The sequence below is a fragment of the Salvelinus sp. IW2-2015 genome, unplaced genomic scaffold (assembly GCF_002910315.2).
Source record: "Salvelinus sp. IW2-2015 unplaced genomic scaffold, ASM291031v2 Un_scaffold3249, whole genome shotgun sequence".
Lineage (NCBI taxonomy): Eukaryota > Metazoa > Chordata > Actinopteri > Salmoniformes > Salmonidae > Salvelinus > Salvelinus sp. IW2-2015.
The window spans coordinates 17444-30776 of NW_019944536.1; the positions used below are offsets into that span (position 1 = coordinate 17444).

General features: G+C 48.6%; 1 protein-coding gene and 2 long non-coding RNA genes across 3 annotated transcripts in view; all 3 read right to left on the bottom strand.

The window, feature by feature from the left end:
* Nucleotides 1–5042: 5042 nt before the first annotated feature.
* LOC139025776 (uncharacterized) lies at nucleotides 5043–6292 on the bottom strand. The gene is made up of 2 exons (XR_011477396.1): nucleotides 6175–6292; nucleotides 5043–5359 (listed from the first exon to the last, which is right to left on the bottom strand). It is a non-coding gene; the product is annotated as an uncharacterized lncRNA (long non-coding RNA).
* A 1129-nt stretch (nucleotides 6293–7421) lies between these two features.
* The window catches only part of LOC112075583 (very-long-chain 3-oxoacyl-CoA reductase-B-like), a 12339-nt gene continuing 6427 nt past the window's right edge, over nucleotides 7422–13333 (bottom strand). The window contains 10 exon segments of the mRNA XM_070440966.1: nucleotides 7422–7883; nucleotides 8311–8460; nucleotides 8826–8973; nucleotides 10584–10618; nucleotides 10835–10882; nucleotides 11023–11045; nucleotides 11048–11086; nucleotides 11664–11771; nucleotides 12002–12077; nucleotides 12481–12527. Coding sequence (XP_070297067.1) covers nucleotides 7776–7883; nucleotides 8311–8460; nucleotides 8826–8973; nucleotides 10584–10618; nucleotides 10835–10882; nucleotides 11023–11045; nucleotides 11048–11086; nucleotides 11664–11771; nucleotides 12002–12077; nucleotides 12481–12527 — 782 coding nt within the window. The 3' untranslated portion in view covers nucleotides 7422–7775.
* Nucleotides 9606–10138, bottom strand: LOC112075584 (uncharacterized). Its single transcript, XR_002895005.2, has 3 exons — nucleotides 9965–10138; nucleotides 9810–9898; nucleotides 9606–9647 (listed from the first exon to the last, which is right to left on the bottom strand). It is a non-coding gene; the product is annotated as an uncharacterized lncRNA (long non-coding RNA).

Below are 13333 nucleotides of genomic sequence, written 5' to 3' on the forward strand. Positions count from 1 at the left end.
GGTAGTCTAGTGTTAGAGAGTTGACCAGTAGGTAGGTCTAGCTGGTTAGAGTGTTGGGCCAGTAACCGAGTAGGTAATCTAGTGGTTAGAGAGTTGAGCCCGTAAATGGAAGGTTCTGGTTCAAAAACACAAGCTGACATAGGTGATTGTTTTTCCCGATGTGCCCTTGGAGCAAGGCACTTTACCCTCATTTGCTCCAGGGTATGACCCTGTAAAAACAGCACACCGCCTATCCGGTGAATGTGAAAATAAATATAGATTTTTTTTAATTAGAGGAATGAACTAGACTGGGAATTAAGAATGCAAGAAACAAGTACATCTCACACAAACACAAGGCCTGTTCTGATGTGTGTGGGCTGCCAGTTATGACCCAGATGGCCCTTAGGCGTGTTGTGTGTGTGTGTGTGTGTGTGTGTGTGTGTTGTGTGTGTGTGTGTGTGTGTGTGTGTGTGTGGTGTGTGTGTGTGTGTGTGTGTGTGTGTGTGGTGTGTGTGTGTGTGGTGTGTGTGTGTGTGTGTGTGTGTGTGTGTGTGGTGTCAATGTTCCCAGGTCTCCGACTGAGACAGATAATCACATAATGGACACGCAGAGTCTCAAGCTGCAGTCATGACATTGCAACTACACGTCATTCTTTGTCATCGCTATAAATTATCCATATGTTCACTTGTGGACTGCTTTATGGATGCTTCAGTTACAGTCCATAAGGAAAGCCCAGTTCTCTTGCTGTATGGAGCTTCAGTTACAGTCCATAAGAAAGCCCAGTCTCTGCTGTATGGAGCTTCAGTTACAGTCCATAAGGAAAGCCCAGTCTCTGCTGTATGGAGCCTCAGTTACAGTCCATAAGGAAAGCCCAGTCTCTGCTGTATGGAGCTTCAGTTACAATCCATAAGGACAGCCAGTCTCTGCTGTATGGAGCTCAGTTACAGCCCATAAGGAAAGCCCAGTCTCTACTGTTATAGAGCGTCAGTTACAGTCCATAAGGAAAGCCCAGTCTTCTGCTATGTGGAGCTTCAGTTACAGCCCATAAGGAAAGCCCAGTCTCTGCTGTATAGAGCGTCATTTTACAGCCATAAGGAAAGCCCAGTCTCTGCTGTATGGAGCTTCAGTTACAGCCATGGGAAGCCCAGTCTCTGCTGTATAGAGCGTCAGTTACACCCATAAGGAAAGCCCAGTCTCTGCTGTGGTGGAGCTTTCAGTTACAGTCCATAAGGAAAGCCCAGTCTCTGCTGTGTGGAGCGTCAGTTACAGTCATGAGGAAAGCCCAGTCTCTGCTGTATTGTGAGCTTCAGTTACAGTCCATAATGAAAGCCAGTCTCTGCTGTAGGAGTGTCAGTTACAGTCCATAAGGAAAGCCAGTCTCTGCTGTATGGAGCTTCAGTTACAGCCCTATAAGAAAGCCCATCTCTACTGTATAGAGCGTCAGTTACAGTCCATAAGGAAAGCCCAGTCTCTGCTATGTGGAGCTTCAGTTACAGTCCATAAGTGAAAGCCCAGTCTCTGCTGTGTGGAGCTCAGTTACAGTCCATAAGGAAAGCCCAGTCTCTGCTGTAGTGGAGCTTCAGTTACAGCCATAAGGAAAGCCCAGTCTCTGGCTGTATAGAGCGTCAGTTACAGCCTAAAGGAAGCACAAGTTTCTGCTGTGGTGGAGCGTCAGTTACAGTCCATAAGGAAAGTCCAGTCTCTGCTGTATGGAGCGTCAGTTACAGTCCATAAGGAAAGCCCAGTCTGCTGTGTGGAGCTTCAGTTACAGTCCATAAGGAAAGCTTAGTCTCTGCTGTGTGGAGCTTCAGTTACAGCCCATAAGGAAAGCCCGTCTCTGCTATTATTGAGTCAGTTACAGTCCATAAGAAAGCCATTCTCTGCTTATGTATGGAGCTTCAGTTACAGTCCCATAAGGAAAGCCCAGTCTTCTGCTGTATGGAGGTCAGTTACAGTCATAAGGAAAGCCCAGTCTCTGCTGTATGGAGCGTCAGTTACAGTCCATAACGAAAGCCCAGTCTCTGCTGTGTGGAGCTTCAGTTACAGTCCATAAGGAAAGCCCAGTCTCTGCTGTATGTATGGAGCGTCAGTTACAGTCCATAAGGAAAGCCCAGTCTCTGCTGTATGGAGCGTCAGTTACAGTCCATAAGGAAAGCCCAGTCTCTGCTATGTGGAGCTTCAGTTACAGTCCATAAGGAAAGCCCAGTCTCTGCTGTGTGGAGCTTCAGTTACAGTCCATAAGGAAAGCCCAGTCTCTGCTGTATGGAGCTTCAGTTACAGCCCATAAGGAAAGCCCAGTCTCTGCTGTATAGAGCGTCAGTTACAGCCCATAAGGAAAGCACAGTCTCTGCTGTGTGGGAGCGTCAGTTACAGTCCATAAGGAAAGTCCAGTCTCTGCTGTATGGAGCGTCAGTTACAGTCCATAAGGAAAGCCCAGTCTGCTGTGTGGAGCTTCAGTTACAGTCCATAAGGAAAGCTTAAGTCTCTGCTGTGTGGGCTTCAGTTACAGCCCATAAGGAAAGCCCAGTCTCTGCTATATAGAGTCCAGTTACAGTCCATAAGAAAGCCCATTCTCGTCTGTATGTATGGAGCTTCAGTTACAGTCCATAAGGAAAGCCCAGTCTCTGCTGTATGGAGGGTCAGTTACAGTCCATAAGGAAAGCCCAGTCTCTGCTGTATGGAGCGTCAGTTCAGTCCATAACGAAGAGCCCAGTCTCTGCTGTGTGGAGCTTCAGTTACAGTCCATAAGGAAAGCCCAGTCTCTGCTGTATGTATGGAGCGTCAGTTACAGTCCATAAGGAAAGCCCAGTCTCTGCTGTATGGGAGCGTCAGTTTACAGTCCATAAGGAAAGACCAGTCTCTGCTATATAGTCAGATACAGTCCATAAGGAAAGCCCAGTCTCTGCTGTATGGAGCGTCAGTTACAGTCCATAAGGAAAGCCCAGTCTCTGCTGTATGAGCGTCAGTTACAGTCCATAAGGAAGACCAGTCTCTGCTGTGTGGAGCTTCAGTTACAGTCCATAAGGAAAGCTTAGTCTTTGCTGTATGGAGCGTCAGTTACAGTCCATAAGGAAAGCCCAGTCTCTGCTGTATGGAGCTTCAGTTACAGCCATAAGGAAAGCCAGTCTCTGCTGTGTGGAGCTTTAGTTACAGTCCATAAGGAAAGCCCAGTCTCTGCTGTATGGAGCTTCAGTTACAGCCATAAGGAAAGCCCAGTCTCTGCTGTATAGAGCGTCAGTTACAGCCCATAAGGAAAGCCCAGTCTCTGCTGTGTGGAGCGTCAGTTACAGTCCATAAGGAAAGTCCAGTCTCTGCTGTATGGAGAGTCAGTTACAGTCCATAAGGAAAGCCCAGTCTGCTGTGTGGAGCTTCAGTTACAGTCCATAAGGAAAGCCAGTCTCTGCTATATGGGCTTCAGTTACAGTCCATAAGGAAAGCCCAGTCTCTGCTATATAGAGTCAGTTACAGTCCATAAGAAAGCCCATTCTCTGCTGTATGTATGGAGCTTCAGTTACAGTCCATAAGGAAGCCCAGTCTCTGCTGTATGGAGCGTCAGTTACAGTCCATAACGGAAGCCCAGTCTCTGTTGTGTGGAGCTTCAGTTACAGTCCATAAGGAAAGCCCAGTCTCTGCTGAATGTATGGAGCGTCAGTTACAGTCCATAAGGAAAGCCCAGTCTCTGCTGTTATGGAGCGTCAGTTACAGTCCATAAGGAAAGACCAGTCTCTGCTATATAGTCAGATACAGTCCATAAGGAAAGCCCAGTCTCTGCTGTATGGAGCGTCAGTTACAGTCCATAAGGAAAGCCCAGTCTCTGCTGTATGGAGCGTCAGTTCAGTCCATAAGGAAAGCCCAGTCTCTGCTGTGTGGAGCTTCAGTTACAGTCCATAAGGAAAGCCCAGTCTTTGCTGTATGGAGCGTCAGTTACAGTCCATAAGGAAAGCACAGTCTCTGCTGTATAGAGCGTCAGTTACAGCCCATAAGGAAAGCCCAGTCTCTGCTGTGTGGAGCGTCAGTTCAGTCCATAAGGAAAGTCCAGTCTCTGCTGTATGGAGCGTCAGTTACAGTCCATAAAGAAAGCCCAGTCTGCTGTGTGGAGCTTCAGTTACAGTCCATAAGGAAAGCCTAGTCTCTGCTGTGTGGAGCTTCAGTTCACAGCCATAAGGAAAGCCCAGTCTCTGCTATATAGAGTCAGTTACAGTCCATAAGAAAGCCCATTCTCTGCTGTATGTATGGAGCTTCAGTTACAGCCCATAAGGAAGCCCAGTCTCTGCTGTATGGAGGGTCAGTTACAGTCCATAACGAAAGCCCAGTCTCTGGCTGTGTGGAGCTTCAGTTACAGTCCATAAGGAAAGCCCAGTCTCTGCTGTATGTATGGAGCGTCAGTTACAGTCCATAAGGAAAGCCCAGTCTCTGCTGTGTGGAGCTTCAGTTACAGTCCATAAGGAAAGACCAGTCTCTGCTGTGTGGAGCGTCAGTTACAGTCCATAAGGAAAGCCCAGTCTCTGCTGTATGGAGCTGTCAGTTACAGTCCATAAGGAAAGCCCAGTCTCTGCTGTGTGGAGCTTCAGTTACAGTCCATAAGGAAAGCCCAGTCCTTGCTGTATGTATGGAGCGTCAGTTACAGTCCATAAGGAAGCCCAGTCTCTGCTGTGTGGAGCGTCAGTACAGTCCATAGGAAGCCCAGTTCTGCTGTGTGAGACTTCAGTTACGTCCATAAGGAAAGCCCAGTCTCTGCTGTGTGGAGCGTCAGTTACAGTCCATAAGGAAAGCCCAGTCTCTGCTGTGTGGAGCTTCAGTTACAGTCCATAAGGAAAGCCCAGTCTCTGGAAGTGACACAGATCAGATGATATTCCCAGTGAACTCCCATCACCTCAAATCTCAACATCCATTTGAAGACTGTTGGGACTAGAGAGGAAGTGCTATTCAAAAACTACCACTTAAAATTGAACAGAAGTAGGGCATTAATCAGCAATCATCTCTTATGTTAAGACCACATGAGGGAATACAGCGTTGCACAGTGTTCTGATTGAGAGCATGACAGACTGTGAATATACCAGATAGATGGTTGAACAGTGTTTTATTGAGGCGAGTATGATGAAGACTGGGAACATACCAGATAGATGGTTGAACAGTGTTCTGATGAGAGCATGACAGACTGGGAACATACCAGATAGATGGTTGAACAGTGTTTTATTGAGCGAGCATGACAGACTGGGAACATACCAGATAGATGGTTGAACAGTGTTCTGATGAGAGCATGACAGACTGGGAATATACCAGATAGATGGTTGAACAGTGTTTTTATTGAGGCGAGCATGACAGACTGGGAACATACCAGATAGATGGTTGAACAGTGTTCTGATGAGAGCATGACAGACTGGGAACAATACCAGATAGATGGTTGAACAGTGTTTATGAGAGCATGACAGACTGGGAACATACCAGATAGATGGTTGAACAGTGTTTGATGAGTGCATGACAGACTGGGAAATACCAGATAGATGGTTTGAACAGTGTTTTATTGAGAGCATGACAGACTGGGAACATACCAGATAGATGGTTGAACAGTGTTCTATAGAAGCATGACAGACTGGGAATATACCAGATAGATGGTTGAACAGTGTTTTATTGAGCAGCATGACAGACTGGGAATATACCAGATAGATGGTTGAACAGTGTTTTATTGAGGCGAGCATGACAGACTGGGAACATACCAGAGAATGGTTGAAACAGTGTTCTGATGTAGAGCATGACAGACTGGGAATATACCAGATAGATGGTTGAACAGTGTTTTATTGAGGCGAGCATGACAGACTGGGAACATACCAGATAGATGGTTTGAACAGTGTTTTATTGAGGAGAGCATGACAGACTGGGATACCAGATAGATGGTTGAACAGTGTTTTTATTGAGGCGAGCATGACAGACTGGGAACATACCAGATAGATGGTTGAACAGTGTTTTATTGAGCGAGCATGACAGACTGGGAACAATACCAGATAGATGGTTGAACAGTGTTCTGAGAGCATGACAGACTGGGAAATACCAGATAGATGGTTGATACAGTGTTCTATGAGAGCATGACAGATGGGAACTACCAGATAGATGGTTGAACAGTGTTTTGATAGATAAGGGCATGCAATGCTTCGTTGGGTGAGTGGCATTGTTGTGTTCTGTGAAGAGCATGCAGACTGGGAAACATACCAGATAGATGGTTGAACAGTGTTCTGATGAGAGCATGACAGACTGGGAACATACCAGATAGATGGTTGAACAGTGTTTTATTGACAGACTGGGAACATACGCAGATGGTTGAACAGTGTTTATGAGGCATGACAGACTGGGAACATACCAGATAGATGGTTGAAACAGTGTTTCTGATCGAGCATGACAGACTGGGAAATACCAGATAGATGGTTGAACAGTGTTCTGATGAGAGCATGACAGACTGGGAACATACCAGATAGATGGTTGAACAGTGTTCTGATGGTAGATGACAGACGGGAATATACACGAGCTCTCGACCAAACCGTACAATGTTAAAGACAGTGTTACTTAAATGCATCTAAAACAAATGAAAGCTTCATTAACAACCAAACAAGAAGACAATATTAATGTGTCACCTTGGTGAGCTCATGGAGTAAGATGAGTGGCATTACGCTGTACAACAAATGCTTAGTTCAAAAAAACACACAGCTGAAGCATGTTAAGAAACATCTGTTAACGGACCACTGACTGCTTTGATAGAAAGTAACGAGAACAAAACAGTTGGACAAGACATTTGGTTCAACAGTAAATGGCCTGAACTGTTAAACAGCATCAGACTGTTAAACAGCTTCTAACTAAAGAGCTAAAGACTGTTAAACAGCTTGTATCTACTTATTTTTGTGTGTTGAGACGCTGCCTTGATGACCAGAGAATGGCTTGTAAGTTGTGTCCCTTCTGTATTGAAGACCAGTCAGTCAGTTGAAACGAGAGCGGGCTAACTCAACCCATTCCCTAGTTTCTGGTGTGTTAACTACCATACTGACATGCTAGCAGACACATAACCTTCTAAACTGGACATCAATCCTCCAGTATTCATAAAGGAACGGTTCCCGTTAACTCGGTCTCCTTATCCTCCCTTCTGTAGGTTCATTAATACATGATTTGTACACAACCTTTTCATTGTAAAGCAATCCAGGGAGAACATTTATTTTCCTGCCCTTTGCCAATTGAGAGTTTCAGAATGACTCAAATCCATTTCTTTCCATATTTGGTTTTTCTGAGTTACATTTACATTTAAGTCATTTAGCAGACGCTCTTATCCAGAGCGACTTACAAATTGGAAAGTTCATACATATTCATCCTGGTCCCCCCGTGGGGAATGAACCCACAACCCTGGCGTTGCAAGCGCCATGCTCTACCAACTGAGCCACACGGGACCATTGTTGGAGTTGGAGTTCAACACAACTCCAACAATAAAACATTTTGAAGGAATAAGTTGCAACTATTATTGTTTATTGAAGTGGTAGTTCACAAGTGCAGCTCCTAATACCTGTCCACAATAACATTTTTTCAACAGTTTAATTTAACTTAGTGCATTATGTTTAAGTGCCTGGTCAATGTTTCAACTCAAGGAAGTCCCTCCATAGAAATTATTACCTAAGCCAGAGAACACAGTAGACTAACTTGAACACACACTAGCAGTTTGCCAGCCCTGTCCTTGGTCCGTGAGGGGTATGCAAGAACGGAGCAGGTGGATTCCTGTTGGTCTCCTTTCTCTCCACACCTCCTTTGCCCTGATAGCATCTCTATCCCTGCTTCTGTTTCTTCAGGTAGCGTGAGCGCATCCCCAGGTGTAACCCCATGATGTAGCTGTTCAGGAGCCTGGCAGGGCACAGCACGGTGGTCAGCCAGCCCTGAGGAAACAAACACCATCAATCTGGTCTGGGAATCCATGCCTGTTATTTCATCGTTAATGTCATAATTAGTTCGTTAATGTCATAATTAGTTGGGTATTTACAGTCTAAATTCATTACTATTAACTTGCATCAAGATACTTGCCACTTGAATAGTTCTGCATTTGCAAAAGCATGAGCTTCAAGCAATGATCATTTGTGGCTAACTGTCAGGGAAGAATCCTCGTAAACTGATGAGGTAGAATCTGGTGTAACCTGACAAGTAGCTACTTGTTGAACCTTGTGATAAAAACGGTCATCCTGAAGCCTGGACAGTATTCTATCGTATGGTTAGCCCGTCCCTACCATGACTGCGTGAGGCAGGTAGCCGTTGGTCTGGCTCTGCAAGCCTGGACAGTATTCTATCGTATGGTTAGCCCGTCCCTACCATGACTGCGTGAGGCAGGTAGCCGTTGGTCTGGCTCTGCAGCCCCACCGTGTTCAGCTCAGCGGCCACATAGCGGTCAGGGTTGGGCTTGTCCAGTGTGGCCCGCCGGATCTTACTCAGCTTGGTGGCCACGAAGAACGGCAGGACACTCTGGAGAAGAGACACGACAGTTACTCAAATTCACATGGATGTTCCCTCACTGGTTTGAAAGCAAACTCCTCCGACAGCTAAATATGACCAAGCTTGTCCCCCGGGAGACAGGGGACAGGAACATTAATCAATACAATAAGGAAAATGTTTATATAAMCAAAGAAATTCTCACATATTTTAAAATATGCATTAAGCTGTCTAATAGAATAAATGTGGCAAAAACAAATGTAGACATTAATACATGCATTTCTATATGTTGGGGGAGAGCCAAGATGGAGGCATGGTGGCTTCTACACAGMACCCCCTATCAGTCATYTAGTGGATATRCAAATCATTGGTTAAAACAKGTCAGTCTTCAGTCTCACCTGGATGAGGATCCCTTTRCTCTTGTACTCAGCCTCCAGCCCKCGGGAGAAGAAGTCCACAAAAGCCTTGGAGGCAGAGTAGACCGTGAGGAGGGGACAAGGGTACATCCCACTGGCAGAAGAGATGTTGAGGATGGCTCCCTTTCTCCTGAAACGGGCGAGGGGCTGCGGGCAATTCTACGTACGCGTGACGGTGGCCCCGAAGTTAACAACTCCTAACGCCAATCTGATGTTGAGGCTCAGACTACGCTGACCCCTCAGGCCAGAGACTACGCTGACCCCTCAGGCCAGAGACTACGCTGACCCCTCAGCCAGAGACTACGCTGACCCCTCAGGCCAGAGACTACGCTGCCCCTCAGGCAGCAGGACTACGCTGACCCCTCAGGCCAGAGACTACGCTGACCCCTCAGGCCAGAGACTACGCTGACCCCTCAGGCCAGAGACTACGCTGACCCCTCAGGCAGAGACTACGCTGACCCCTCAGGCCAGAGACTACGCTGACCCCCAGGCCAGAGACTACGCTGACCCTCAGGCCGAGAGCTACTGACCCCTCAGGCCAGAGACTACGCTGCACCCTCAGGCCAGAGACTACGCTGACCGTCAGCAGAGACTACGCTGACCCCTCGGCCAGAGACTACGCTGACCCTCAGGCCAGAGTATAAGAGTTTGGGATAAGCATTACACTTTGGGAAGAGTGAGTGGAGAATCTCTACTGACCAGAGCGGCTCTACTAGCGACAACCATCACTCCCTGAGAAACCCCAGAACCCTTCACCACCGCCGCCACTCCCTGAGAACCCAGATCCCTTCACCACCGCCGTCCCTCCCTGGGAACCCCAGAATCCCTTCACCACCGCCGCGCTCCCTCCCGGGAACCCAATCCCTTCACCACCGCGTCCCTCCCTGGGAACCCAGATCCTCACCACCCGCCGTCCCTCCTGAGAACCCTTCACCACCGCCGTCCCTCCCTGAAGCCCTTCACCACCGCCGTCTCTCCCTGAGAACCCTTCACCACCGCCGTCCCTCCCTGGGAACCCCAGATCCCTTCACCACCGCCGTCCCTCCCTGAGAACCCTTCACCACCGCCGCCACTCCCTGAGAACCCAGATCCCTTCACCACCGCCGTCCCTCCCTGGGAACCCAGATCCCTTCACCACCGCCGTCCCTCCCTGAGAACCCTTCACCACCGCCGTCCCTCCCTGGAACCCCAGATCCCTTCACCACCGCCGCCCCTCCCTGGGAACCCCAGATCCCTTCACCACCGCCGCCTCCCTGGGAACCCCAGATCCCTTCACCACCGCCGCCTCCCTCCCGAAACCCAGATCCCTTCACACCTCCGCCCCTCCCCGAGAACCCCAGATCCGTCACCACCGCCGTCCCCTCCCGAGAACCCAGATCCCTTCACCACCGCCGCCCTCCCCGAGAAACCCAGATCCCTTCACCACCACCGCCGTCCCTCCCTGAGAACCCCAGATCCTTCACCGCCGCCGTCCCTCCATGAGAAGCCAAGATCCCTTCAACACCCGCCGTCCTCCCTGGGAACCCCAGAACCCTTCACCACCGCCGTCCCTCCCTGGGAACCCCAGATCCCTTCACGCCCGCCGTCCCTCCCTGGGAACCCCAGATACCGCACACCGCCGTCCCCCTGAGAACCCCAGATACCGTCCCCACCGCCGTCCCTCCCTGGAAACCCCAGATCCCTTCACCACACCCGCCCGTCCTCCTGGAAACCCCAGATCCCTCACACCCCTCCACTTACCTCTCTACCATCCCAGGTAGCACCATACGGGTCATCTGCATAAAGAGAGAGGGATTGTGGGTTTTAGAGCAGAAGCATGCTGTTGCTTTGGCTGGGAACCAATCCTCTGCCTCATATGGCAGACTGTGTGTGTATGCATTGCGCGCGCTCATTGTTAGTGTTGACAGATAAGGCAAAAAATAAAAAGACTTAATTAATCAAAATTATATTTGGACTTGACTGATCCTTCCATTCCCATAATGACTACTGACCTGGCAAACAGACTATGATTGTTGATGTTCAACCATTGTGTTGATGAACTGCAAGGGCAGAATAAAAAAACCATTTAGTTCTGGGTGTCATCTCTGAGGCGTAATGTTTCATAGAACACAGTGTGAGATAAGTGACTCTGGTACACAATAGATGGGAAGTGAACAATCACAAGGCCATTCAGACTCACACTATCCAGGTTGGGAACGTTGAGAAGAATTCCGGATAGGAGTAGGACATTCCCACATTATTTACTAGGGATAAAAGCCATATAGAACACAGTCAGGACTTTCATACAACATCACTTAAGGGACTGGAAGAAGTGATCAACACGCCTCTCTGCACTTGATTATCCACTTCTAACCAAAGGGGACAGCAGCGTTTTAAAAGACACCCACACCATCTGAATGATTTCACAAAAACAACCGTCACTGTCGTGGACTGCCTCTCTCACTTACCCAGAACGCCAACCTCCAGCCCGGTAAGTCCACAACCGTACTGGACTGCCTCTCTCACTTACCCAACACCAACCTCCAGCCCGGTAAGTCCACAACCGTTACAGGACTGCCTCTCTCACTTACCCAGAACGCCAACCTCCAGCCCGGTAAGTCCACAACCGTTACAGGACTGCCTCTCTCACTTACCCAGAACACCAACCTCCAGCCCGGTAAGTCCACAACCGTACAGGACGCCTCTCTCACTTACCCAGAACGCCAACCTCCAGCCCGTAAGTCCACAACCGTTACAGGACTGCCTCTCTCACTTACCCAGAACAACCAACCTCCAGCCCGGTAAGTCCACAACCGTTACAGGACTGCCTCTCTCACTTACCCAGAACGCCAACCTCCAGCCCGGTAAGTCCAGCTTCAATCTTGGGATAGATGTCCGTGGCACTGAAGTCTGCAGCGATGGATTTGGTCTCAACCCCATATCTGCTCTCTAGGAGGGAAGACGCATGCAAGACGCTGTTACTGGAACATTAAAAAGGTGCTGAAACACAACGAACAGTGAGCTTTAGGGAGTGAGATTGTAGTGGACTCATCTGTGAAGATGTGGGGGCTCAGATGTCAATACACCATAGTGACCAGCAGAGGGCCCCATCACATAAGACAACTGGAGTCCAAGGTTTCCCCATGCCTAATGAACATGCCCCAGGTGGAACTACTCACCAATGGACTTGGCCACCTCATCCAGTTTCTCCTGGGTGCGGCTGATTAGCACAATGGAAAACCCCCGCCGAGCCAGCTGTGGAGACAGAACCCAACACTCAACATGGACACTGAGACCATCTTTAAGACCATTAAAGAGGGTCTAACATTCAACACTACCACATACTGCACCCAGATTCATAACCTAAATCAACAATAGCCATCATCAACAATGAGAAGGACAGCACTGTTATCAAGCAGGGCATTTATCATGACTGTCTACTGATGGGGGACTCCCTTGAAAAAATGACTATTTTTGAATAAATTCTGCCCTGGCTATGCAGCATAAATCCCTCAGCACTTGCTCGCAAAAGGCAAACCTTTGTGTGTGTCACCGTCACTACTCTGACCTCCTGGTTAAACCCCCCTCTGATGAGTCACTCACTTTGGTTTTCCCGTGAAGGGGCCTGAAATGTCTGACACCCGGGAATGGATCTTACCTCCTCCGCATAGGCTTTCCCGATGCCATCCGTGGCTCCTGTCACAACTGAGGGGGAAGACGAGCGGGGAGAGGGGGTGTATTAGTCAAGGGTAAACAAAACACACCGACACTGCTCACAAAACTGACCCAGAAAAAAATAAAAAAATAAAAACTGCATTAAAAGCAGAAGAGAACACTGATCCCATTCTAGTCAATAGGTCAAACATGCCTGTGTGTCAAGCAGTACCGAGTCAACTCAGACCTGGATGAAATGCATTTATACCGATACTTACATCAGCATTTATCAAAAAATGATATGCCAGATGAAAATGATTACATTATCAATGCATTCTGTGTCCTTGCACTGCTACCTGTGGTTCTGTCATTTAAGTGAGCGAGAAGGGAGGAAGAGAGAATACAGGAAGACGACTATGGTGATGCAGGTACTGAGACAGAGGGGAAGGGTACAGCAGGACATGGGGAGAGGACAGGCTCTGTGGTATTCCTCTGCCACCCCGGGTCAGGCAGCCTGGCACTGCAGAGACAGCAGTAGCTATATTTAGCCTTTATTGGCTGTCAGTGGGCTCTGTTTTCCACCCACCCCTCCCTCCTTCCCCAGACCCAACTCTCCACCCATCCCTCCTTCACCAGACCCAACTCTCCCTCTCTCTCTCTCTCTCTCTCCTTCCCCAGACCCAACTCTCCTTCACCCACTCTCCACTGCTGTTGCCTTAAAGCAGAGGAAGACAAGAAGCAGCCAGGCATTCACTGGGGAGGGACCAGAATGGAGGGAGAGAGACCAGAATGGAGGGAGAGAGACCAGAATGGAGGGAGAGAGACCAGAATGGAGGGAGAGAGACCAGAATGGAGGG